The 26,526-nt window shown below is 47.5% G+C and overlaps 1 protein-coding gene across 1 annotated transcript in view; it reads right to left on the reverse strand.

Annotated features, from left to right (window-relative positions):
* LOC8035797 (MAU2 chromatid cohesion factor homolog) overlaps positions 1-26,526 on the reverse strand; it is a 56,916-nt gene that overhangs the window by 8,063 nt on the left and 22,327 nt on the right. The window contains exons 9-14 of the mRNA XM_029966209.3: positions 25,885-25,988; positions 22,139-22,216; positions 19,150-19,215; positions 9,119-9,246; positions 5,781-5,858; positions 979-1,090 (exon numbers count right to left, since the gene is read on the reverse strand). Coding sequence (XP_029822069.1) covers positions 979-1,090; positions 5,781-5,858; positions 9,119-9,246; positions 19,150-19,215; positions 22,139-22,216; positions 25,885-25,988 — 566 coding nt within the window. The remainder of the gene's footprint in view (positions 1-978; positions 1,091-5,780; positions 5,859-9,118; positions 9,247-19,149; positions 19,216-22,138; positions 22,217-25,884; positions 25,989-26,526) is intronic.

Below are 26,526 nucleotides of genomic sequence, written 5' to 3' on the forward strand. Positions count from 1 at the left end.
TTGACCTAATATTTGGGATACTATTTTGGCGATGTTGTTTGGCGAGTTTAGCAAAATTTCAAGCAAATCGGGGACCATGAAGAAATCGGTGGAGTACCCCTTTAATAAGCTTTCTTTAATTCGAACTCCGTTTAATTCTAACCAATTTTCAGACTCCCTCGAGTTCGAAATAACAAGATTTGACTGTCCTATCTCGGGTCGACGTGCCAAACATAACAGAGTGTCTCCAGGCTCAACACGTCACTTGCGACGTAAAAATTGCATTATTTTTTTAAATGCTGAATTGCATTCTTACTGAAGCTAACTCCGATTTCGCCTTGAGAAAAGTAAGTAAAGCATGGCCGGCTGTCCAACACCTGCGCTGCAAGCTCCATCAACCACACAATGCAACTGTCAAAAAAGAAAACCAACAGAAGTAAGCAGGAGGACTTCGAAACGCTTTGAGAGGGTTTCGTCAGCTGCAAAAGCTTCAAAAGCAACAAGAATAAAATAAAGAACAGAACATAAGCGGTACAAAAGGAGGATGTGGCGATGCTGGCATGGCTTTGCACTTGCCTGGAAGACCAAAACTGCAGTTAGCATCCCCTGCATTCCTCCTAAGACGCAATTCTGCATATGACAGTTTGATTGATAGATGAAAATAAAACTGTGATTTCTTTCGTTAAATTGATTTTGCTGTAGAGGGGTCACGCTGCACTAGGTTCTAGAGTGAGCGTTACATACATGGGCGCCGACGAGTGCGACAATCAGGGCTGCAAGCAGAGCGGGCAAGCAGACATATGTGGAAAGGGGGGATAACATTAAGCTAGTTTGGTAGTTCTCAAACTAAATCTTTTTTCTTTTGGGGGAAGTTAATTTTACGACATAGCTGCGCTACCCAAGCATTTAACACAAAAAGTTTTAGGGTATTTAATGGAGGAGCAGGCCAAAGGTAGCACGTCCTCTGTCCTTGCGGTAACCCATCGGGTGGGCACCCACCCTGCTGTTGCCGAGGGAGAAGAAGATGTGTCCCAGGAGCACCAGGGAGCAGGACGTCAGGCGGTTCAGGTCCTCTGCATTGGCCATCTTCAGTGTCTCACGCAGGTAACGCCTGAAACAGGGGTCCCTGAAGCTTCCGTGTTTGCGCCACAGTGCCTGGAACGCGTCCCCAACCGGTGCGTTTACCGTGTCCTGAAAACTGGCCCCTCTATTTTCAGCCGCCGATATCGTACAAGTACCACGTTGTCGCCAGCCGCTACCCTGGCAGAGTGAGATGTGGCAGACGCCTGTTCTGCTGCAGGTCGCTCTTCAGCTTCTGAGTCCACGGGGGCTTTAGTAACTAGGGGTTGGGACGCAGCCACGACAGCCACACTCGCGTTTGCTCTGGCTTTTTGCCGGGCCTTCTAGCACTAATTACCAGGATCGCGACATCCGACAACACGGCACGCCGCCTTCTCTGACGTCATTTGTTGCCACTTGGGAACCACTTTGGAATGTATGGGCGAGATAGGACGCCAAACACACCGGTCAGAGACGCGTTGCCGGCGCCGTAACTTTCGCCAGCACACTGGCACGCACTCATTTTCACATATTTGGAAAGCTGCACAATTGTTCTCCTAAACGTTCATGGTGAAAAACAGCACGAAACACAAGGACACAGAGAAGAGAAACACATACAAAACAAGGCGCTGACCATCAACTTTCTTATTTTGAAAACATGCAGGTATGGGGTCCTCTTTTTCTTTCACTGTTCGAAAGCTTCTTTTCTTTTACTGTGGGGCTGATCCTTTTTTGTTTTCTTCGAAGGAGAAATGATCGCAAGTCAGTATGGGGTCAATGTCCTATTCTCAGCCCGCAACAAACTGAGCAGGATTGTAACCGCGGTAAAAAAATGTGCAAATATAAACAATCAAACAGATAACGACGAATGCCAGATTAAGCATGGCATGAAGTTCGTTCCTTGTAAAAGAGGGACAGTCTATGAAATCCCATTTTCCTGCGGACACTCATACATCGGTCAAACGGGGAGATGCTTAAACATCAGACTTCGCGAACATCACAGTTCAATTAAAAGGTGGAGCATACTCCCATTTAGCAATACATTGCTGGGACTGCGGATGTGAACCAGGGTTCAGTCACACAAATATACTGTACAAACACAAAACTCCGTTATCTAGGGAGATTATTGAGGCCTACCATGTAGAAAAGAAGAAAACAATATGGGTGGGCCAACCATCAGTGAACCTCAGGGACAGTGAGATTGCCTTTTTGGACTTCAGATAATTTCTACTTCGAAGAAAACGGAAAACAAGCGACCCCACAGTAAAAGAAAAAAAAAACCAAACACCACAGTGATAGAAAAAGAAGACCCCATACCCGCGTGTTTTCAAAACAAGAAAGTTGATAATCAGCACCTTGTCCTGTATGTATTTCTCTTCTCTGTGTCTTTGTGTTTCACGCTGTTTTTCACCATGGATGCTTACCAACTAGCCCAACTTTCCATTCTTGTGTTCTCCTAAACGTTATTTGCTTTTAGCTGAGTGAAAACGCGTCATTAAAATCGTGTTGGGTGCGTGCTTAAACATCAGGAAGTCAACACCGATGGGCATCTCAGTTCCTTGCTGTAGATGAGAAACTTAGCCAGTGCGCTATGAGCGCTAGCCTGGTGTCCTTAACATGCGTCGCAAAGTAGTAATACTCCGCGACACATGTCGCGGAGTATCATTCTGGCACAAACATACACCACAGTGATACATGACCCTACGCCAGTGCGACGCTTATTCGGATCAAAACACGCAAGGGTGGGGATTGAGCATGGGGACCCCTGGGGTCCTGCAGTGCAAGCTTTCACTCCACGCACTCCAAGCTACGGCACATCAATACGCTCAGCCACCTATTCCCCGGCGCTTTGTTTTGTTCCAAAGCTTTTCCAACTGAAATCCCTTCACTACCCATGACACATAAAAACTGGCCGGGACGCCCGAAACCGAAACTTGCACAGAGAATCCAAGGGGAAGAAAGGGAGGGCAGTGGGCCACCGATGTTTCCGAGTGCAGAAGTGCCTACCGCATAAAATTGTCGGGCCTGGTAGGAAGAAACACGAGGAACGAGTCCGAGCCTTTAAGCAGTAATGTGATGCTCCGCCTGAAGCCTACTCTGTTCATTTGCATCAGACAGCGGGCCTACCACAATTGTATTGACCCAAAACGGCAGGGAAACCCTACGTTCGAGAGAATCCATGTGAGTCGCGTTGCCCACACTGTACCACTTTTGCACTGTGCCAAAGGAAAGGGCTGCAGCCGACGCACCGAGATACCAGATTCACTAAGATGGCAGAGACGACTGTCTCTGTAGTCTGGACGGGCGTATCTCGAAACAACACATTCCAATGTGAACCCTTCTCGTTTGAACCCATACGCAAAACGCCCTTCGCGATTTAACTTCTCACGTTTTAACCCTTTCTCATTTATACCCGTCTCATCTGAACCCCTTCTGATCTGAACCCTTCTCGTTTGAACCCATTCGCAAAACGCCCTCATTCGAACCCGTTCTCATTTGAACACCGTATTTGAACACGTGCTAAAAACAAAGGGCAGTGAGGTACAGAAAGGAGGAACAATTGAGGATGAAGGTTGAAGATGAAGTGAAGGCGGTACATAGATGCTGCAAAGTGGCGCCATATTGTGCATAGCCCATGAAACAATTTTCCTTATGCCTGCGTGCCATCCCGAGTTCGTTGACGTAGCTAACTGGGCACATGGTGACATAGTTTGAAAGGTGCTAGCGCTGTTTCGGTACTTAATTTATCCTCTGGTGCTGTCGATGTCGTTAATTTGTCGTCTTGTGGAGCGGATGGATCATTGTGCTCGCCGGGCGTTATCGCTTCTAAGTACCGCAGAAAGATTCCGAGATCATGATGTTGGATTAATTCGGGTTCGGTGGTCACGTCGAGAATGCGAGTATTATACGCATACTTTTTGAGATGAGCACGTCTACGCTGGGGGCTATGCAATGCTCTAATGCTGGGGGGTGTGCACGCCATAACGCGTTGGGATGCATACAGGCGTTAAGAGCTGCGGCGTTTTTTCGAAATGTGCAGGTGCAGATGTTGCGTGACGTAGGGCTTTCTCACCAGGTACAGCTTTTTTTCTTCATTTTAGTCGTGAATCATCGGATGCAAATTATGCTCATCTGGCATGCTCTGTGAGGATATCAAATCATTTACAACCGGTGTCGGAGAGGTCCTACAGATCCACGATCATTGTATATTTGCCTATGTGTCGTCCGTCATGCCGTGGATTAGCATGACCTCTAGATGTCATTTTCCAAGATGCGTTTCAAGGGGCAATAAAGCTTCAGGTGCCTGAACTTCATAATGTTATTGGCTCCTTTATTTCGGTTTCCCGTGAGCGTATGCTGAAATTATTGATTTTCCCAAGCCTTATCATGCACACGGTTAAAATTAGAAAAGTTGTTTTGAGAATGGTCAATACCAGAAGGTATGTTTTGAAAACGTTTGAAAGGAGGAAGGTTAAAATGAGAAAAGTAGTTCTGAGAATGGTCAAAACCCAAAAGTTTGTTTTGAGAACGGCTAAAGTGAGAAAGGGAGAAGAGCGGAAGTTGTTTTGGCACTGGGTTGAAATGAGAAGGTGAAAACGAGAAGGTAAAAATGCGAAAGGGTTCAAATGAGAACCACCCGTCTGGAGGGGTTTCCACGACGATATGCTGACGGCCACCCCGCCCAATTTGAAGGGGGAAAACCCCAAGGCTGTGAGCATCCAGCCGTGCAATCTACAAAAAACCGGTACGGTCAACTTCCGTTAATTTGACCTTAAAGGGATATGCGAAATCGGGTCGAATTATCTAAAAGTCGAGTTAAGAGATGCGCGCAAAATGCGGAATATCCAGCGCTTCAGATCAAGAGGGCTAATATTTTTATAATTAGTCGCCGCACACCGCCACATGGCAAAGGCAGTGGCCCGTGTATGTCCTTGGCGCTTTCCGTGCGGTGGTGGCAGCGGTGACCGGCAACCGGTGCCGGTGCCATTGCAACACCACTGCTCTGCAGTAGAGTTGCAATGTTTGTTTTCTGTCCACACCCGGCCGTGTCCCGTGTCTCAACTTGTGCTCTCTTTTTCTCTCTCTTCGCCATTCGGCGAGTGCTTCAAAACTTGAAAACTGTTTTTTTTCTTTTTTTGCCAACAGGTGCGGCCGATCGTGCTTGTAACTTGCCCACCGCGTAGTTCGAAAAAAAAAAGGCCCGTTTGTGTGCGTCACGTATGGCCAAACATGCTTGCAGTTTGCCCACTGCCGGTTCTCTCTAGGTCGAATTAATCAATATTTTATATTTCAAGATCGAAATAATGTTTTTCTTTTTTATGGAAATCTATGGGCTTTTGCCAGGACTTCTGAAGAGCGCTGAATTAAACGACAAGTAGAATTAACCGACGTCGAATTAATGCGAAACGACTGTGTTCGCCAAGGCCATTTGATTTTCACGGAATAAGATACATCCTCCATTTCCCCAAGCGCGTTTCTGCTTTACGATTGTGACACATTATTCAATTACAGTTTAGATTGCTTGCCATTTTGACCAGGTATTCATGTATTGTCATTTCCTTACCATTCCTACAATGTCTCTAAATCAAAACCAGCAGTATAAAACAATAAAAAAAATATTCGTAGTGGCATATATGCTGTAACGGAGGCCCCTGTCCCGGCACACTCCAAAAGAAGAGCGGCGACCCCGAGCGCTGCACACTGAGGTTCCACTCTGCGAGAGACATTGGAGCGGGACTCACTTTGCGTCGTTGTAGCGTGCCTGGAAGAAGGCGTTGAACCCGTGCACGTAGTAGGCAGCCGCTCGTAGACTGTGAGACCTGCACGGTGCGAAGGAAATACAGCTTTCGAGCGTGACCACAGCAAATCCGCAACGTCACCGTGTTCGATCGAGAATTCCGTGACAAACAAAGCTACGACGCATCAGACCCGAGAGGGGGCACAGGTACAGAGCGGGTCGTGTTTGTTCGTCCCCCGTTTGTGGTCTGCATTAGGCCTGCCCCAGCTCGTTCACGAGCTGGGGCAGGCCTAATGCACGAGTCTGGCTCATGCCGGGCCAATCACTTCTCGTGCGTGCGCTTCGCTTCCGTTTTCAGGCCACTGCCCTTGCCACAAACAAGCTTTTGTTTCAAATGTTCTCTACAATGCACATGGTAAACCATTATTTTTTAGTCACAGTATCATAACGGTTGCCAGTATCTATGACTACTGTTTATTATATTTGTAATATTCAATTTCAAGTGTGGAGCGCATTGCTTCTTTGTCTCATCTTTCGAACTTGACATAACACAAATCTATAATAATTATTCTAAACTACAATTTGAAAATTTGAATATTCGCACAACACTAGTGTCTAGTAATCTTCCCTTGACGACAAAGACCACGTGTAAGGCATTTTGTTGTGTGCACAATATGTAATCAGCTGATGACATGTTATGCATTTTCTTTCTTTTTTTTTTTCTCTTCAAGTAATAAATTTCAGTTGCATAACAGCTGTTGTCCTGTCGCAAGTGTCCATTTTGTCGCTGTTATTCCTATCGTATTAAACTACGTACTGCTACCAAGCCCAGAGCAACACTCTGCTACTAGGCAGTGGTCGACATAAAAGTTATGCCCAACTGGGAGAAGGACAGGTGCCCGTGAGTGCCCTGCGGAATGTTTCCAGTGAGCCCAGTTTGAGAAGTGATGTCCCATAGGGCAGACTCATGAAATGCCTTTTCAATTCCAGTATCCAGCAAAGCGGCCCTGCCGACGAAGAGCATCTGCTATTTTCCCCGTTACTTTGCGCGTAAACGACTCATTACATGCATTGTTTTTGTGTCTGTGAAACGCAGAAGGAGGGCAAGTGGCTCTGCTAATGACGCAGCTCAGTGAGTATGAATCGGGGACGTGACTGTGCAGCGTAAACCCAGACCTACTCTGTTTTTTTTTTGTGTATTTTTTTTTTTTGTTTTTTTTTAGTCATCCCAGCGGCATTTACCGGAACCACTTTGGTCGACGACGGGCCAACTTTTTCGACCCCGCTAGTCTCAACCCTGAATAAGGACAGGTACATGTGAAGGTCGACTACAAGCCGATGCTCCCCTGCGTCCCTGACTGCCCCGCCTGGTGCAGTCGATTACAGCTCGACAAAACTCGAGCAAGCTGAAAACATTGCCGCTGTGTATAAAAGCATACAGGGTGAAGGTTCCCGACAAGCATTTAACTTTATTACGGCCGATGTCGTACAGCAGCGACTAGGCATTTGGAAGTTCCCTCCAAATGCACGACCGCACGCACCTCGGGAGCTGCCACAATCTGTTAGGTCTTTGGGAAACTATGAACATTGTAGTCTATGGCGCCCTGTAATTTCAAGGGGGTGCCCATCTCCTTGGCTTTGGCTCAAGGAGTGATTCGGGAAAGTGAAGTTGCCTCCAGACCTCCGTTTGCCCTTCTGGCCTAGAGATGGTGCTTCGGCGCCCTTTGATGGTAGCTGGAATAAACCGCCTGCCAATTGGTTATAAAAAATAGTGGCTAAAATCCCTCCAAGTGCAATTTTCTGGTCAGATGACCGGCTTCGTGGGGACAAGGTTCTTACCTATAAAAAAAATACCCCGTGTCAACCATTTCCTGCTATGTCGTCAAGGCAAGCATAGCTTCCATAGTGCTGCAGCTTAGCACTGCTGCGAGAGCACGTGGTTTTGTCTTGCATCTTATTCGCAGGCGCTTTCGTACAAAAACGACGCCAAATGAAGCGACTTGCTCGCGCAAGTAGCATTGATGACATCAGAGCACTGTGGAGGCTGTGCCAGCCTTGGCGCAGCAAAAAGAATAGTGGAGGCCGAGCAAACAAATGGCTGCTTCAAGTCTGTTCTTCCTTAAATTATTCAAGTCCGCTTTGGCATGCAGAAAGAAGGTGAAGAGGCTTGAAATGTAACTGAAATTAAACGCGCTTGCGCATTTTAGGAGTGCCATGTAAGATCGAGTTAAGCAAGAATTAAAGAAAAACTCAGGGAAGGCTTACACTTGCTGAGCCGAATTGGCTGGAACTGCTAGGTACTTCCTGCCCATTGAGCTGATCATGTGACCTCAAAATCCCCGTTGCGGCTATTTTAGCCACTGGAAGAGAGCCGGATTCAACAGCAAACCGCCCCACAGGGTGCGGCTCGTCTCTTTCCCCTGGATGTCCGCGTAGGACTTGGGCGAGTTCAAGGTCACATAGGTATGGTGGTTTCATTTCCGAAGCTACCTACGACTGCGACAAGTGCTGACCCATGGGTCAGACCTAGCACTTTGTGAACCGCATGGTGGGGGTTGATCATACCGCCGCCGTAGTTGGCTTGCGTGTTATCGATAGACATAGCTGGCCTTGCATTTGGTGAATGTTCAATAAACAGGAATGGCTCTGCTCTTCTTGGGTTGCTGCATGCATTTACATGTTTCTTCTGTGTTTTTGAACTTGCAGTCGACGGACGGGCCCAGCCAGTTCGGCCTGGTCATGGACCTCATGAGAGCCGGTCTGCCAGTGAGTCTACACAGATTTCCCACAATTCGCACCCTGTTTCCTCTAGCTGGGGCAATTTATGGTTTAGAAATTAAACACGGCGTGTACGAGATACTCGAAATTATCGCTTCACGTGTCGGCTGCTCTCGCGGTAGTGGTAATCAAAGAGTCGGCTCTTCCGATTCACACTTTTAACACCTCACAGAATTGAATTCATTAGATTAGAGCTCGTCGTCTGACGGAGAAGCTCCAAAAGGTACCTCAGGTTCAAAGTCTGAGACCATCAGAATGTTACGGAAGCAGACGTGCCAGAATGAAATGAATGAAATGAGACTTTTCGCGCACAATATTCCCATTCGACGCTTGCCAGTCGGGACAGCTTGCAAGCAGTGCATCTGTTCCTCTTAGATAATTTTAAAAAAAGACCTGTGCACTGACTCTTCCTTTTTAACTGTTCCTCATGAAAACAAAACAACCCACTAAAACACTGTTTAAAAAGAAAGAAAAATAAATAAAAACAACTGTGAAAGGGCTAGCTTTGAGTCTGAAGCATGTAATGTGCTTCACGGAACTGACTTCTGCAAGGTTGCAACTCACGCAGACGGCAGGGTCTCTGGGTTGAGGCGTGCCAGCAGCTCTTGGAGCTCCTTCTCCCGGTGGCAGCGCAGGTACACGATCACCAAATTCAAGCTCGCCAGGATGCGCAGCTCCATGGAGGCCGTGCTCTGCACACCGTCGGGACGGGCCGCTTTTGAGATTGTCCGAGCCATCACAGTCCGGAAACTGCAGCTCACGCATCATATTTTCCGGACGACAGTCCGCAAAGTATGTATGTTTAAGAGCTGAAGTTTTATGCGTACAGACTTCACAGGTGCATACTATACACCAACTCAACTTTCTGACGTCACGGCGGTGGAGGCGCTGTAGGCAGTGCGCATGCGTACAAGCATTACTCCTCCCGAATTAGGTTGATAAGCATGCACCGTGCTCACACCTGGTATCGGCAGATGCAGGCTTGTTTGTAAACATCATGTTGGTGCGTACAAGGAGCAGTCTTTTCTAGATTGTTCTTAACAACGAGATGTTGCAGATTTCGTGAGAGACAGGTTATGTTAATGATGATTTCTGCACCATACAAGCTTTTTTGCATACTCATAAAGCAGGCGCCTTTCAAGGCATCGCCGTGTACGAGAATCTTTTGTGCACACAATGCACCGAATTCTAACCATCTCTAAGGAGAGAAAGAATAAACTTTTATTTATCAAGAGCAGACGCTGTCTTCGTCTCGTGGTGGGTGGTCTCCTCAGTCCAGGAGACCATGGTCCTTGGCTGCCCGCTGGGCCCAGTCGGTCAACTCAATCTGTTGATCAGGGTCCACGCTAGTTAGCCGGCTCTCCCACTGCTTTCTCATGGGCCTAACTATGCATTGTATCGCCGTGCTGCCCTGGCATCCTCACACCATATGGTAGAGTTTGTTGGGCACCTTGCAGGCCTTGCAGCCATATTCGTAGCAGGCTGGGTATCTTAAGTGGTAAGGTTTACCATGTGGATCGGTGTTAGTTTGCAGATGCCTCCAAGAGACTGCCTCTTCCCTGGATAGCTTCGGGTGGGGTGGTGGATAGACCCTTCTTCCAAGTCGATAATGTTCTAATATACCTGCACTTCTTTTGGGGACGCCTTCATCCGGGCTCGACAGGGCTCTATCGATCGGCAGGAAGGCCCGGAGGGTATAATCTCGAGGCACGGCGTGGGCCGCCTTATTTTCCTGAATTTCTGGAAACTCTGTTGAGCCGCTGCAGCCACTCTCCCCCTCTGGAAATTTCTGCATGCAGCCTGTGAGCCCGTGATTATTGTGGGGCGTTTGCTGCTTGTCGTAACCGCCGAAGCGATGGTCGTCTTTTCCGCTGCCTCTATCTCTTGGGCCCTGACTGTCGCTGCTGCCACCTCCTTTTCACTGCCATCAGCCGTGCAGACTGCATATGCTCCTTTCCCTACATACTTGGCTACATCGGTGTATCTTATGGAATCCGCTTTTCCCTCGTATCGTTTCCTGAGAGCTTCCGCCCTGGCTCTCCTCTGCTCCCTGTGGTGCTGCGGATGCATATTCCTCGAGAAAAGTGCCACCCTTATCTTGTTTCTCAGGTCCAACAGGATCCTTTGTTTGCCTCAAGTCTCTCCCTCAATCCGTTGAAGCTGTTCAAAATCGTGGAGTATGTTTTATCTATTCTAACTACCATCGCACCGCTAGTGTATCATCTATGAAAACCTCATTGTCCCTGCCTCTTCTTTCCTTACAGAGAAAAATATCTCGTCTATGCCTTTTCTACAAAATTTATCACTTCAACGCTTCACTAAAGGATAAGTTATTCCTTAACCCTGCATATATCTCTTCACGCATTGATCGTTTCAAGGTCGGCATTCCTCACTGTGAGACATCAGCATACAACTACTCCTTCATACCAAGAACGTCTTCTGAGTGGAACCACCTTTAAGCATCTTTAGCAGCTATCCCATCACTTGATTTATTTAAAGAAGCGCTTACTAATCACTTTTGTTAATATTTTGTCGAATTGATTGTGTTTTAATCACTGCCTTTTACGTTTGTATTTTCTTTTGAGCGAATTCCTATATGCCCCACCCCCTCTGTAATGCCCTATGGGCCCTGAGGGTATTGAAATAAATAAATAAATAAATAAATCAGGATCCAGTTTTTGCAGCGTGGCTCTGCCTGCGGCCGTGAGTTTGAGTCTTTCCAGTTGGCTTGTTTTGTGGGCCTCTACCATTTCTTCCCACACATTGTAGACTCCAAGTTGCATGACCCTGTCGGTTGAGGTTGTTGGAGGTAGCGCCAATGCCCGCTTGTAGGTCTTTCTGATGAATTTTTTTATCTTCTCCCTTTCGCTTTTTCGAAGCCCCAGGTACTGAGTTCCATATGTGATCCTGCTGACCACCAAGGCTTGCACCAGTCTGAGGGAGTCCTGCTCCTTGAATCCCTGCTTGCAGTCGGCCACTCTCCTCACTAGGTGTGTGACTTGGGAGACCGCCTTTTGTAGCCTCTGCACGGTTGTTGTTCCTGCTCCATCTCCTTGGAAATTCAGCCCCAGGATTCAGATCATATTGACCTTCGGGATAGTAACTCCGTTCACCGTCAACTAGGGGTCCGGCTTCTCTCGTGGCAGTCTCCCTCTTATTCGTTTCTTCATGATTAGCAGCTCTGACTTCTCCGGGGCACATGCCAGACCGCAGTCCCTCAGGTGTGCGTCAATCCTGTACACCGCCTCCTGCAAGGCGTTCTGCTTGGTTCCTGCTGCACCGGTCGTCGTCCACACTGTCAGGTCATCAGCATAGACGGCATGGTTGATTCCTTCAATGCCCTTCAGCTTCTCCGGTAGGCCCCTCATCGCCAGGTAAAAGAGGAGTGATGAGATCACTGACCCCTGCTGAGGAGTCCCTCTCTGCGAGATCTCACCAGTCCCAACGTCGCCATCCGGTCTGCAAGGAAGTCTTGTACATAAGTGTAGACCTTCTTCCCACAACCAGCCCCTTGTAGGCTCCTCAGCACTGCCTCGTGAGAAACATTATCAAAGGTGCCTTTACATCCAGGGCTAGGATGATGATTTTGCTTCTAGAGCTCAGGTTGTCGATGACTTTCTCCTTCAACTGCAGGAGAACATCCTGCGTTGAGATATGTGGTCTGAAGCCACACATGGTACTTGGGAAGTGTCCTCCCTCTACCAGATGGGGCACCAGTCTGTTATGTACCATGTGTTCGACCAATTTCCCCATGCAGGATGTTAGAGATATCAGTCTCAGATTCTGGATGGCTATCGTCTTGACAGGCTTCAGTATCATCATCACATCTGCATGTTTCCAAACGGATGGAATCCTCCCAGTCTCTCAGCTTTCGTTGACATGTTTTGGTAGGCAGTCGACCATCTTGCCATCCAGGTTTCGGAGAGTCTTGTTGTTGATTCAATCCTGCCCTGGTGCCGTGTTTCTCGTCAGCCCTCCCAGAGCAGCCTCCATCTCATCTCTGGTGAAGGGCTGTTCCCAGCTCTGGGTTGTCTTCTCCCTCGTAATCTGGGTAGGTGGTCGTGCCTTGTAAGGGGCGCTCTCCGAAAACCTTTGTTTTCACCTCCTCCAGTATCTCATTCTTCTGGATCTGCTGTCGCGAGGTTGCCTTGGGCTCTGCCCTCTTCATTAGGGCCCTGAGGATTGCCCAGGTTCGCTAATTGCTCAGTCCCTAGCAGCTGATCGCACACTTGGTTCCTGTTTTGCCTCCCCAGCCTTTCGGCATATTCCTCTGCCTGCCTTGTGATCTGGGTGATCTTGGCCTTGAGGTTTCTATTTCTTTTCTGCCGCTTCCATCTTCTCAGTAGACCTTGCCTCGCCTCCCACATGTGAAGCAGGCGAGGATCCACCTCTGGGTTACCTGTCGTGAGCTGGATTGTCTTTGTGTGCTTGGTCACAGCTGCAGTCACTTTCTGCGTCCACTCCTCGATGTTTGCCAGCTCCCCAGCAACCTCCTCCTTTCGGAAGGTCGGCCAATCCGTGATCTTTGCCTGCCCGAGCCTCGCTGGCACCCTGTGATGTTGGATTTGTGTCTGGACAATGTGATGGTCACTGCCCAGCATCTCTTCCAGCCTCGACCACTCGACCTGTCCAGGCTGGTGTCCCTCGAGACGCTATTTCCAATCCTTGTAGGGATCTGAGGATTGTTCAACAGTGTCAATTGATGTTGCTGTGCTGCATTGCGGATATTGTTTCCCTTCTTGCTGTTTGTATGGTAGCCCCACACCACATGTGGGGCATTGAAATCCCCAACGATCAAGAGTTTCTGTCCTTTCGCTACCTATCTAACCTCCCTTAGCAGCCTGTCCAGGTCCCCTGGGGTCTCTCTCGGCGGGCTATATATTGTATTTACTCGATTCTAAGCACCCCCTTTTCTTCACACCCGCAACGTTCAAAGAGGGGGGTGCTTAGATTCAGAACATGCCCCGAAAATACGAAATTTACACAAGAAATATGAATTTATTATAATCGAAATGAAAGAATAAATGTTCTAAAGGAAACAAATAAAGTAAAGAATGGAAAGTAGCCCGCTTGCCATCAGTTTGCTCTCGCGACTAGTCTTTTGAGGATGATGTAGGGCGCAAGTTTCCGACCGTCGGCTGTGGTGCACAGCATTTCAGTCACGCTTTGCTTCTCATAGCCAGTCATAGGCACTTTTACTTCTTGGGTGCCTATTTCGTTCACGGTGCACGTCCTGGGCATGTCGATGTACACAGGGGTCTCATCGGCATTGCCGATCTGCACGAGTCCGTAGCAAGATTCGCGACACAGCTTCATTATATAACGTTGGAAGTTGACAAGCTTGTTTTCGAAGTCCACCGGCAGTTTTTGGCAGATAGTGGTGCGGCGTTTCAAAGAGAAACCGTTCCTCTTCATTATCCACTCCACCCAGTCTCGGCTTGCATGGAACGCCGCACTCCGAACTGTTCAGCAGCGCCGTGATTCCCGTTGTCCCGCGTAAGAAATAAATATTCTCTTGAACTTCATTGTGTATGAAGTTCTCTTTGCACTCATGATGGAAGACTTCCGCAAACCATGTGCACACAGTGAACGGAAAACAATTGCGAGGCCAACGCGGACGAATAGGCTTAACAGACTAAACAACCGACTGCAACAAGCGCAAGGAGACCAAACAGACAAAACATCTTCGACAGAGGGTACAGCAACGCACCCTCTTTCGCAACTTTCACGGATGCGAAAGTGGAAAATGGCGGTATGTGCTGCCATCTATTAACTGACGCTGAAACCAAAAACCAGCGGCCGTTCGCGACTCCGGCGCTCGGCGATACTGGCGTCTCCGATCTCAAATTTCTTGTTAGGAGGGGGGTGCTTACATTCGCATGCAAACTTTTTTTCAGGTGTTTATGTTTGAAAGTGTGTGGGGGGGGGGGGGGGGGTGCTTAGAATAGTGAAAATACGGTATATTCAGAATAAATAAACTACCTTGCGTTTTCTTTTTTGGCACGATTTCTATCAGCACATGCTCTATCCAGTGACTAATTTGGTGCTGGTGTGATGTGAATTTTTTCTTGACCAGTATCCCCTTTCTAGTTCTAACCTCAGCTATATGTGCTTCGTATCCCCTTATTTTAAGCTGATCCGTCTGCATTTCCTTTAGCGCTATCACATCCAGCTGTTGATCAAGAGTAAGTTGTGTTAGTCCCTGTCTCCTCCTATAGATTGATCAACAATTCCAATGCCAAATCTTTAATGTCTCAAGTGCTTCTGTCTTCTCTCGGTGCCTAATTTCCATTTCGGTTACTTGTTCCCTCATCTCTATCGGTTCTCATCTCAGCCCAGTTCCTGTTCTGTACCCTTCCTTCCACCGCCGATACGTGTTGGTCTAGCGCACTGCTCAGCTTTTCCATCCGAGTCTCGAGATTATTCGTTATCTCCTCCATTCTAGCCTCAAATGCGTCCTTCAACGAACTAGTGATCCTGTTTCCGTTCTCTACCATGGCATTCAAGGTTGCTCCTATCTTTCCCTCCACCATTTCCATCACGGTTTGCGTGCCCTCTGGCGTGTTCAAACCTTTCACATCCTGCTGTTTCTGCTGCATTGGTTGGCTTTGGACCGACTGTCCGGGCATCTGATCTATCAGTTGCTGCAGCTTCCTCTCTAACTCCTGCTCTCTCGCCTGAGCTCTTCTCTCGTTCCCCTCCAACCGCCGAAGTAATTCCCCATTATGTCTTTTGAGTTCCTCAATCACTTTCTCACAGTTCTTATCGCATTTGTTCCATCGCCTGCTCTCCAGCTGTGGGAAATCGTCTTTTCTTCGAGCCGTGTGGTCAACCCATTGAGGCTGGCTTCCTCGATAACTCTTTAACATTGATGTCCCCTGCTGTGTATGCTGCGCCTTTCGCCTGGTGTCGGCGTTCCACGTCACTTGTTGGATTCCGCTGGCAATCTTCTCCCTCACATGTAGAGGTGGGGGTCCCGGCTTGGGCCTTCTTTTACACTTCTTGCTCGCCGTCTCATGTGGCTGGTCACATATCTTGCACCTGGGTTGACATTCGCGACCCTCCGGGGTCACCTTTTCCCCGCATCTTAAACACTGGTCTGTGTCCGGGTGCGGGCAGACGTCCTGTCGGTGGCCCACTTCGCCACAGGCCCTGCAGTACTGCACAGACCTCCTGTGCGGTCTGCATTGTGTGTATGCACTGCCCACCTTCACATAGAAGGCCACGTGGGGCCCCTGAAAGGTTAGCAGCACCGAGTTGGACTTTCCTAGCATTCTGGCGTGCATTATATTGTGTCCTTTCGCAGACAGTAACTCCATCAGCTGCCATTCCGATGTCTCTGCCTCGATCCCGTGTACCTCTCTCACTGTTCCGGGTATTGGTTTGACATATGGTAGAAGGTCGTAGGTCACAGTCCCCAGCTGAAACTTTGTAACCTCACGGAGTTTCAATGCGAAGTCTTCGCTCGCCGTGCTTGCCACGATTAGATTTTGTGCCCACTGCGTCTGGATTGTCACCTGTGCGTAGAACTCCTTGGTTGGTATTTCGCTTGCCATCGCCAGGCCTTGCAATATGGCTCGATCTGTCCATGATGCCACCTTCGTCCCCGTCCTCGGCCTGAAGACAACCTTGTACTCGTCCTCCGGGAGTGGGGGAAGCCTTCTCCATTTCTAGGAAACTCCAGCCTCTTCCCTTGATTGTTGGCAGCTTGCACATTGATCCCGCCACGTCGGCTCTCTGCTTCTCTTTTTCAACCTACTTGCGATCGTTGAGGATTGTAACCCACAGAACGTTTTGGTCCAGGGTCCTGCCGCTGTCCTCATCAAAATCCGCAGTCACTTCCTCCCCATCTTTGTCTTGTTCATCTCGCATGTCGATTTCATCAGATATCTTTTCCGCTGCCATTTGCGTCAAACTTGTTTATACACACTGCGCCTAACGGGTGTTTTCCCGGTCAGGCCTAAGGTTAGGTTCAACGTCAGCTGCTCTCGGCCGCACAGGTGTTGACGCCTGTTCGTTTCGCGAGGCCTAGCTTTTCTTCCCAGTGGTGCAACTTCAAGAGGAGAAATTTGGCTTTGAAAGCCTACTCAAAGGAATAAATGGGGCGTCCCTCGATTCTGCTTCTCTAGCAGAGTTTGCTGGTACCATAAATTTGAAGAAACTTTGAATAAATCCGCAATAAATGCCGCGAATTGCGGGAGCCCATGTCGAGCCCGAGAGCCCCCTCCCTTCGTCGTCATCGTCCTTACTCTTAGATGACATTTTTAGACATCTACCATTTAAGGAAAAACTTTTTTTTTAAAGCGGAAATTTAGTTCAGCAAGCTATACACCAGGTGTTGTGGAAGTCTGGAAAGCCGCTTCGTAATTTAAAACACCACACTGAAATGACGAGGAGTGGGGGCTGAACGCTGTTCAGAGCCGTGTTGCTACCGTCCCAAAAAGTGACCCTATCGGGATCATCCTCCGCTTGTCTCTCTTTCTCGAGCCGCTCTCAGTGGTTTCTTCCTCTCACCTAGCAAACTTTTTAAATTTCCCCAACAGCTCCCTGACTTTTCGTGATGCCCGAAATTCCCCACCAACTCCGAGTTGTCCGGGTTGGCAGATACTCCGAAGGGAGACGCCCTCCTCGCCCAGATGGCTGTCGGCGCAAGAGTCGATACAATACTCTAGAGGGAAAGGTCCCACAAACATTTTTTTACTTCTTCGGAACGATGGGGCATAGACACGGTAGTCTGATGGGACCATACTGTTGACAACACTTTGATATTCACAAAGAAGCCGAAAAACATCCCTCACAAGTTCTGTATCTGGTATTTTTCTAGCTTTACCTCGCACAGAAACACCGGCGTCGCACCTTGTATAAAAATGAAGTTGACAAGCACTTGAGCCACCGTGGAGAAAGTCGCTGAATACATCTAGCACTCCTTCCACAAACTCAAGGACCCATTTAGAAAACAGACGATTTGAAATGACATCTATACAGTAAACTTTCGTTAATTCGACCTCGACGGGACCTTGAAGTTTGGTCGAATTATCCGAATGATTGAATAAAAAAAAAAGGACAGAAAAACGGTTAAAATTAAACTCCCTTTTATTGTCCAAAGTACTCACGGATGGTCTGCTGCCGTCTGCGCTTAAAACGCGTGTCCAAAAGCATGTTTCAAAGAGCAGCCGTCACTTCCCCGGAAAATCGCGCACTACAAAAAAAGAAATAAAACGAGAAAAGTAAGTTTTACGAGCCGACTTTGGCGCCGAGCCAAAATCAGCTCGGCGACAAAACAAAAAAAAAAAAGAAAGGAAAAGAGATTTTGCGTTTTCCGACGCCAAGATGGACCGCACATGACGCTACAGAGAAGCGCTTTGAGAGCGCGCGCTGAAAAAGTTTGAGCCGACTCTGGCGCCAAGTGGCCAAACCGTCAACAAAAAAAAAAAAAAGCGAAAAAAAAAAAAGAGAACTTCGTTTTTCGGTGCGCAAGATGGAGTGCACACGATGCTACAGAAAAAACGCTTTGTGAGAGCGGGCTGGCTCGTATGCGCCCGACCACGTGCTATGTTCTCCGCGCTGCTCCACGCCAGATTGGTTGCGCTGGCTCGTGTCATTCGCTACGGTCCATCTCAACGGTGTAGAGGAGCAGGCGCGTATTTGCACACGTTCGGCTTTGCAGCAAAGGTCCCGTGTCTCGCCGTTTTGCCGTACGTTGGTGCTTTTTCTGCCGTGGTGCCGTGCAATATGAGCCCACATGCATTCGCTCGGGACGAATTATCCGATGCATGCGGAGCCTTCTTGAGTTCGAACTATCAAACTTTTCCTCCCATAGAAATGTATGGGCGCTCGCCGGGACTTTTGAACACGACCAAATTAAACGAAAAGTCGAATTAACCGGGGTCGAACTAATGAAAGTTTACACTACTCGAGACCTAGCGGTCATATTATTTTGGAAAAATTGAAATGCCACATGAAGGCTCCGTTAGCCACAAAAAAATTTTAAAGATCTTTTATAAATTATTTGTAAAGCATCAACATTTTTTTTTCAACTTGGTTAGCATTACTCCGAGTGACAAATTTGCTTGGACAGAAACTGCCAAGGTTTATGAACCAATAAAAACAAGGTGTCCTTTTTGTTTCATTACAAAAATGAACTTTTTATTGTTTCACAGATTGCCATCATTTAATTCCAAAGGTATAAGCAATTTTCAGAAATTTTCAATGGAAAAATAGTGGCTGACAAAGCTTACGAATACGTGGAGCTGAATGGCATCGGCTACCGGTGAACGGGCCGCATTTTCCCACTCAAAGTTTTAGAAAATCACTTATAACTTTTGAACAAGGTAAATGCCAGCTCTGAAACTTTGGCATCTGGTCCAGACCGTTAGCGCTAGATTCGGGCAGAGGGTGTGCATTCGCCGACAAATAATTGTAATTTTGCAGTGAAAAAAAAAAATTTTTTTTAGGGGGCATGCTGTTTTTTATCTAAGGACTGCGGCCTTGCCCGCCACATCCAGCCCAGGACGTAACTCTTCCCGAACCGATCTGCGGGAACATCCTGTTCCTGACAAGAGAATAGAACACATAGTGATCCGGGGAAAGCTCACCCGCAGGACCATGCTGAACTGCGCTTCCGCTGCCTCCATACAGTTCATGGACATGGCGTACAGGCCCTGGAAAACAGAAGCCACATGCATGCCCGTCGTCAGAGTCGTCTCTTGCTACTCCTCTGCACCGACGTGGACCTTCCAAAAACAGAAGTCGGCTCTTGGAATTTGGGTCCTTGTTGAGAGACCCAGACCCACTTGGATGGCCGAAGGCTGTGCCATCGCCGCAGCAGCAGTTTAGAAAGTTTCGTGAAATTGGTTCTTTTTCGTCTCGAAAATTCATAAAAACGGTTGTTTTGTACCTTGTGGGGCCATGCATTCCCTTCGTTACAGAATATTGTTGTAGTGGTCATAAAATTGTGATGTGTTTATGTTTAGGAGTCAGCCTCAGTGGGCGTCTGGTGACTCGGCTGTAGATAAGAAATTTACAGTGCAGTACAACGGCTAGCCTGGGGTCAAGAACGTACACAATGCAGTAGTGATACACGACCGCACTCCGGTACGATGCTCACTCAGGTTGGAACGAGCAAGGGTGAGGATTGAACCCAGGATCCCAAGTTCTGCAGTGCAAGTCCCCGTAGTAGTTATTGTGGCCATAAAAACACACTGAACACACAGAAAATGGGTCAGGACTTGCGTTTTACTTGGCTAGCTTTTCGTAATACAAGCATTAACTATAAAGACAAGCAGAGTCTGCACTGCCGCCTGGGGCCGTACAAACCCTTTTGCAGCACGCCTTTTGTGACAGTCGCCACCCAAATGCCGCATTGCCTCGGGCGACCGGCTGCTGATTACGGAGGATCGATCCAAGAGCTAACCTGCTTGAGTCCTCGGACCTTCGGAGCAATAATGCCTCGAATAGACCCTTTCCGGAAAATGCGCCCTCCAATAGCTGCTCCGAAGACGACACATTTCGAGCACACGTTGAACGTGAGTGCTGTGTCAGTGTTCGGCACAAATTTGGGTGCCAATCTGTTCAATACGAGTGCTGCATCAGCGCTCGACATCAACTCTGATCCAACCACAAGCTTCGTGCAAGAATCTATGCTCAAAAAATTTCCACCTGTGTTTCGATCTCTCAATCAAACCGTCACATGCAGATTCACATTTTATGATGAGTGCAAAAACGCCTTCCAGGCACACGACGCTGTGACAATGTCGCCACGTCCTCCTTCACGGCTGGCAAAGTCTTCTCGAAGCCTCATGTAGTCAATTTTAGAGGAACCAGCTGGACTTACAGAAATTTTGGAGATAGGAGAAAAGACACCTGATTGCTGGACTATCGACTGTTCATTCTTCTTCTACTGGTGTTGCTACTGTTCTTGTTAAGAAAAACACTACCCCAAAAAAAAGTTTTGCAAAAAAAAAGTTGATATTGAAAAATGTTAGATTTATATCCATTACCATCTGGAGAGAATTCGCAGAAAGTTTAATTTGTTTACATAGTTTGGGTTTTTTATATGTAAATCATTTTCGGTCCACTGATGCTAAAGAAAAGGTAGACGGTCGAGCACTTTGAACACGTTTTTCTCCGTTCCGCTTTTTGGCATAAATCTCCCTTTAGGAAGACTATCGTTTGGTAACAGGACAAAAGGGAAGGCTCACTCATCTTTTTCCTTAAAGGCCGACCTACAAAACTATTTTCCGCGGGAGAAGAGGTTTCCTCTTTGCCACCCAGAAAGGAGGAAACCCCTTCTCCTTTCCACGGAGACTAGCTTCCGGACCCGCTTTTTTCAGGGGAGGAGGAGAAAGGAGTGCGTGAGGGGAGGGAGCGAAGGTCGTTGGGGAGCACTTTCCTACCCTGCGGATAATGGTTTCGTAAGTCGGCCTTTAAGTGGAATTTATTGGACAATGCAGCTGTGGCATTGTTCTTTTTTTCTTTGTGGATGTCTTTTATAAAATATGTTAAGATTTTGTCAACAACATAAAAGGCAAAAAATTAATTTGATTTTTCAGTGCAATGTTAGCATAAAATAAATCTTTTTTGGAAGTTCTGTTTTCACAGCTATGCTCTCTAGGCATTCCGTTGCATATCTAGTGAAGAAAAATGTTGGGTATTACATTAATTTTCTAATAGCCACATGACAGTGGTATGTTGTAAATCACTTCTTTTTTGCATGTTACCTACTTTGTCTTGTGCTTGGCGTTAGAGGTGCTTGTTTTTTTGGCTTGCGCTTGATTGACCTTCCAGCACATTGCATACGCCTCGTCAGGTGCCAGCACACAATGTTCACATTCATAGGGGAGGAACCCTTTCCCAGATTGTGCTTGATATCGCCAACACAGATGTTCTTTTTGAAACTTCAAAGCCAAATCAAGGAACCTGATAGACATATTAACAGTAAGCTCATAGGTGAATGTGAGCCCCATGGAGCTTGTTCGGAAGTGTATGAGGGTGGTGTTAAAGCATCTGTCTGCTGTTTCATCAACTTCCGCTGTATACAGAATAAGAAAGTCATCCACATACCCGAAAATAACTGCTACTCGTGGGTCATTTACGGCTCGTTCAATGGCTACACCTCATGCGGCGAGATAAACGTCGCATAGATATGAGGCAACTTGGGAACCAATACACACTCCACTTTTCTGGACATAGTGCCAATCTTCATAGGTCACAACTGTTGAGGACAGGTAGAAGCCAAACATGTACAACCAACTAGCTCAGCTCATACCCCTCCTAGCCATCTCTTCTGCCGTTTCGTTTTTTCTTTTGTTGTTTATTTTTTTTCTGCAATTGTACTGTGTGAGCAGTGGAGCTCGCAGTGCAAGTGTTTGGCAGTTGGCCAACTCTCTTCTACTGTGGCATGCTTTACTTTTCAAGGTTAGCCTCGAGAGTTAGCTTCAGTAGGAATGCAATTCCGCATATATATGGCTGGTGTTGCTCGATAAACTTTTGAAAAGGGCATATTACGGCGACTCCACAGTGGCCCACTTTCCGCGCCATTTGTTCACCGTGGTTCATGGATGCAACGAGGTCGGTGTCACTCACCAGGAGTGTGTGCAACTGGGGCATGTGCCGGCCAAAGAGGCGCGGTTCTTGCCGGCAGATCTGCAGAGCCTGCGACACCTGCAACACACGGTGCACACGGGGCCAGTGAGTCGCGTGTAAATAAGCACGGCTTACCCTTAAAAGCGTTCCATTGCCACCGAGTACGCCGCATAGCCTCGTGCTCTCTTACGGTGAGAGAACACGCTGGCATGCTGGCGCAGTCTATGAGGTGGCCCTGGAACTGCACGTCACTAGAGCAGAGGTTTTCCAGTAATTGCGGGACAAAATATGCATACTGTCTATGAGAAATGGTTGTTTATAACATTGTCAAAATGTTTTCGAGCACATAGTAAAAAAATGATGAGCAGAAAAGAAAAAAGAAGTACTAAATGCTTTTTCCGAATTTGCAAGTGTTCCACGGACACCCAACAGATGGTGCCAGCGTATCCTCTCGTAACTTTGTAATGCACTCGGTCGAAACCAAACAGAAGTGTGCAAACATGCTTTAATGAACATGCCGGGTTACGACCGGCGCACTTGTCATAACATTCCATTATAATGTCTCGGTCCGTGACCCCAAGAACGTAGAGCGTACAATGTTCTCGTCCCCTTGTCCCAAATGCGAAGTATATAGATATTGTAGATAATTTTAAGAGTTTAGGTGTAATTTTTAGAGGTGTGCAAATATTCGAAACTTCGAATACTTCGCGAATAATGCTTGCTATTCGATTCGATTCGCTTCGCCCTTTCGCTGTTCGAACTATTCGAGTTCTTCGAAAACTACGAATAACGCGGAACTCATTGATTAGTGTCAACTTGCGGTCGAGTTCTCTGTTTTGTTTTTGGACTGCGCAGTATGGTTTCAAGCTTGGCAAACCTACACAACCAACCTAAGAGTCTTTTTTTTTTAGAGCGCAGCTCTTAGGGGCCCGTTTCCGGCTTGAGCGGCGTCGGCGTCGGCGTAACCGCGAGGTCACGTGACCCCCTCAGGTCACGTGTCCCCCTCAGGTCACGTGTCCCCCCTCAGGTCACTTGACCCGCCTCAGGTCACTTGACCCGCCTCAGATCACGTAACCCCCTGAGGCCACGTGACCCCCTCAGGCCACGTGACCCCCTCAGGCCACGTGACCCCCTCAGCCCACGTGACCCCACTGAGGACACGTGACCCCCCGAGGTCACGTCACCCCCACAGGTCATGTGACCCCCCTCAGGTCAAGTGACCCCCCTCAGGTCAAGTGACCCCCCTCGGGTCACGTGACCCCCCTCAGGTCACGTGTCCCCCCTCAGGTCACTTGACCCGCCTCAGATCACGTAACCCCCTGAGGCCACGTGACCCCCTCAGGCCACGTGACCCCAATGAGGCCACGTGACCTCACTGAGGCCATGTGACCCCCTGAGGTCACGTGACCCCCGAGTTCACGTGACCCCCCTGAAGTCACGTGACCCCCGAGGTCACGTGACCCCCCTGACGTCACGCGAGCCCCCTTAGGTCACGTGACCTCAAGGAGTCACCTATCCCTCAGTACGTTTCCATCTTCCTCCTCAAGAGCTGCGCTCTAACCGGCGTTACAGGGAATTGTAAACGACTTCCATTTTTGTAGGAAGGATTGGAAAGTTATTTGCACGCAGTAGCGCGATCTGTCCTTTCCTTGCCGTGATGTCCGGATTGCAGAGTTGGCTAAGTGGTCGTGGCGCAAACGCTGCGATAGATAGGATGAAGGACTACGATTTGCAACAGCACATGCATCGTTGCGACGGACCGCACGACGTTTCGGGCGTCCGCCCGAGACGTCTTGTATACGTTCCTGTCCACATTCATTTTTAATGTAGCAGAACCATATATTCGTGATTTCGTACCTACAGTGACTACAGTAGCCAAGGTGCTATGGATTCGGATATAGATTTATGGCTCACCTCGGCTATCGGTGATATCTGGCTTGTGTTATTTTCCGCTTGAATTTCCGGTTCATCAGTTTGCCAGTATTCCTTTTGTTATTTATTTCTACCCGTTTTCACTGGTAAAAGTGAGACTTCCCCCGCCAAAAAAACCAACATATTCTTAATTTATTGCATCTTTGTGGCGCTCTCTATGGACAGAACTATAGCACACGAAAAGAGATGGTGGATAGTCAGTGCGGTTGCGCAGTGCGATCGTGCAATCTGAAACTCTGCTGTGGCCTGTCGACCCGCCTCCGCTTGTGTACTTCCGTTTACGTTCATGTGGTTGCGTTCACGAGCGTAAAAAGAGATCGCACAAAGTAGGAGACGCAATCATCGACTTTGTATTGCGGCTTGCGGACCAGCCACCGCTTGTGTACTTGCATTTACGCTCAAGTGCCTCCTTTCGTCCGCGATGCGATCTCCGACTGCGTTGTGGCTTGCCGACCCGCCTTCACTTTTGCACTTTCATTTACGTTCTCTAACCTCACTCAAGGAATGGTGTTTTACTGACTGATCTTTTTTTCATCTGTTTCTTTTAACAGTCACATGTGTGACATTTTTCTTATTGCAATAAAAGTAACCTTTTCATAAACGTTTGTTGAAAAAAAATTCCAGTTGTTTTTTATTAAGCATTCTTGTTTAATTCACATCAAATAGAAAATATTCGTTTTCAAATATCTCCTTATTTGAAACTACTATTCGTATTCAAAAATATTCGATTCGATTCGTAACCTTTATTATTCGATTCGATTCGCTTCGAAAGATTTTGATATTCGCACACCTCTAGTAATTTTCAATCAGTACTTATCTTGGGAAAATTATGTAAATGATTTACGCACTAGATTGTCAAAGGTCGTTGGACTAGTTTTTCGTAACCGTTTTACTCTACCGAGAAATGTTAAGTTTCTTTTAAACCAGACTTTCTTCCTTTCTCACCTGAATTATAGTTATCTAGCAAAGTAGAAATTTGGGCTAGTTGGTTCATGATCAGTATTTACAGCGCCAAAAAACGACAGGACAAAGACGAGAGTAAACAGGACGAGGCGTTATCTACTTTGGGGCACAATCACCCGCACAAATCTCCAAAAAATACCTATTGCAAAAAAAATATGTGCGTCTCATTGAGAATGTTTCTTACGACTCTAGCACCCAAGGTCTGTTCATAAAAAATGGTATACTTCCTGTTTACAACATGTACAAGCACAGGCTCGCTATCAGTTTTAAGTTAGAAAATAAAATAAATGGGGATAGTTTAGTAGACCTTGCGGAGCTAAAAGAACACGCAACTTCCTACCCAACTCGGTCGGCGGAACATTGGACTGTGCCACTGCGTCATAACTATTCAATACAATCACTCAAATACACACTTCCTACTATATTGAACACCCTAATAAAAAATAAGATTGATATTATTTCTATTGCAATTCAGGAATTACGAACTGAACTAATGTAGGGCAAAAACAAATGAATCGATTTACGAGACCTGTTTGCTTTTTGTATTTTACTTCGTTGTTGGTTTTCTCAGTGTTTTTCACTGTTGCTTTGTTTTGACTTTTGCGTATGCCACTAGAAGGGAGCAAAAGGCTCCGTCAAGCTGTTCTCACAGCTTTTTTCCCTTGTTTCCTCCATTTATGTATCGAAATGGAAAATAAAGTTCCTTAATAATAATAACTACAACATCAATTACTATGACATGAGTAATGCATATCATTTCCAGCAATGGGATGGGCCCATAACAGCTATCACTGTTAAAGATTAGCTTCAGAGGCACCCCCAGAAATAAGCCGATTCCCATTTGAGCATACCTCTTGGATGGCAAGCGTCTTGTTTCCCATGACCAGGCGGCACATGGCGATGTGCTCCAGCAGCAGCAGCTGGAATGAGTGCAGGATCGGGTTGCTGTCCACAACTGCGTGGAGAGGGGAGGCACATCGTTAGATCTGCTTTGGGGAGAGGGAAGGCACACCGTTAGATGTGCTTCGGGGGAGGGAAGGCAGACTGTCAGATATGCTTTGGGGAAAGGGAAGGCACACTGTTTTATGTGCTTTGGGGGCAGGAAAACAGATTGTAAGATGTACTTGTGGGGTAGGAAAGGCACACCGTTAGATGTGCTTTGGGGGAGGGAAGGAACACTGTTAGATGTGCTTCAGAGGGGAGGGAAGGCACCATTAGATGTGCTTCGGGGGAAGGAAGGCACACCGTTTGATATGATTCGGGGGGAGGGGAAGCACATTGTTAGATGTGCTTCGGGGGAAGGAAGGCAGACCGTCAGATATGCTTTGCGGGAAGGGAAGGCACAGTTTGATGTGCTTCGGGTGAGGGAAAGCAAACTGTTAGATGTGCTTTAGGGGAGGGAAAGCACACCGTTAGATGTGCTTCAAGGGAGGGAAGGCAGACCGTCAGATATGCTTTGAGGGAAGGGAAGGCACACTGTTTGATGTGCTTCA

The sequence above is a fragment of the Ixodes scapularis genome, unplaced genomic scaffold (assembly GCF_016920785.2).
Source record: "Ixodes scapularis isolate PalLabHiFi unplaced genomic scaffold, ASM1692078v2 PGA_scaffold11__112_contigs__length_91849675, whole genome shotgun sequence".
Lineage (NCBI taxonomy): Eukaryota > Metazoa > Arthropoda > Arachnida > Ixodida > Ixodidae > Ixodes > Ixodes scapularis.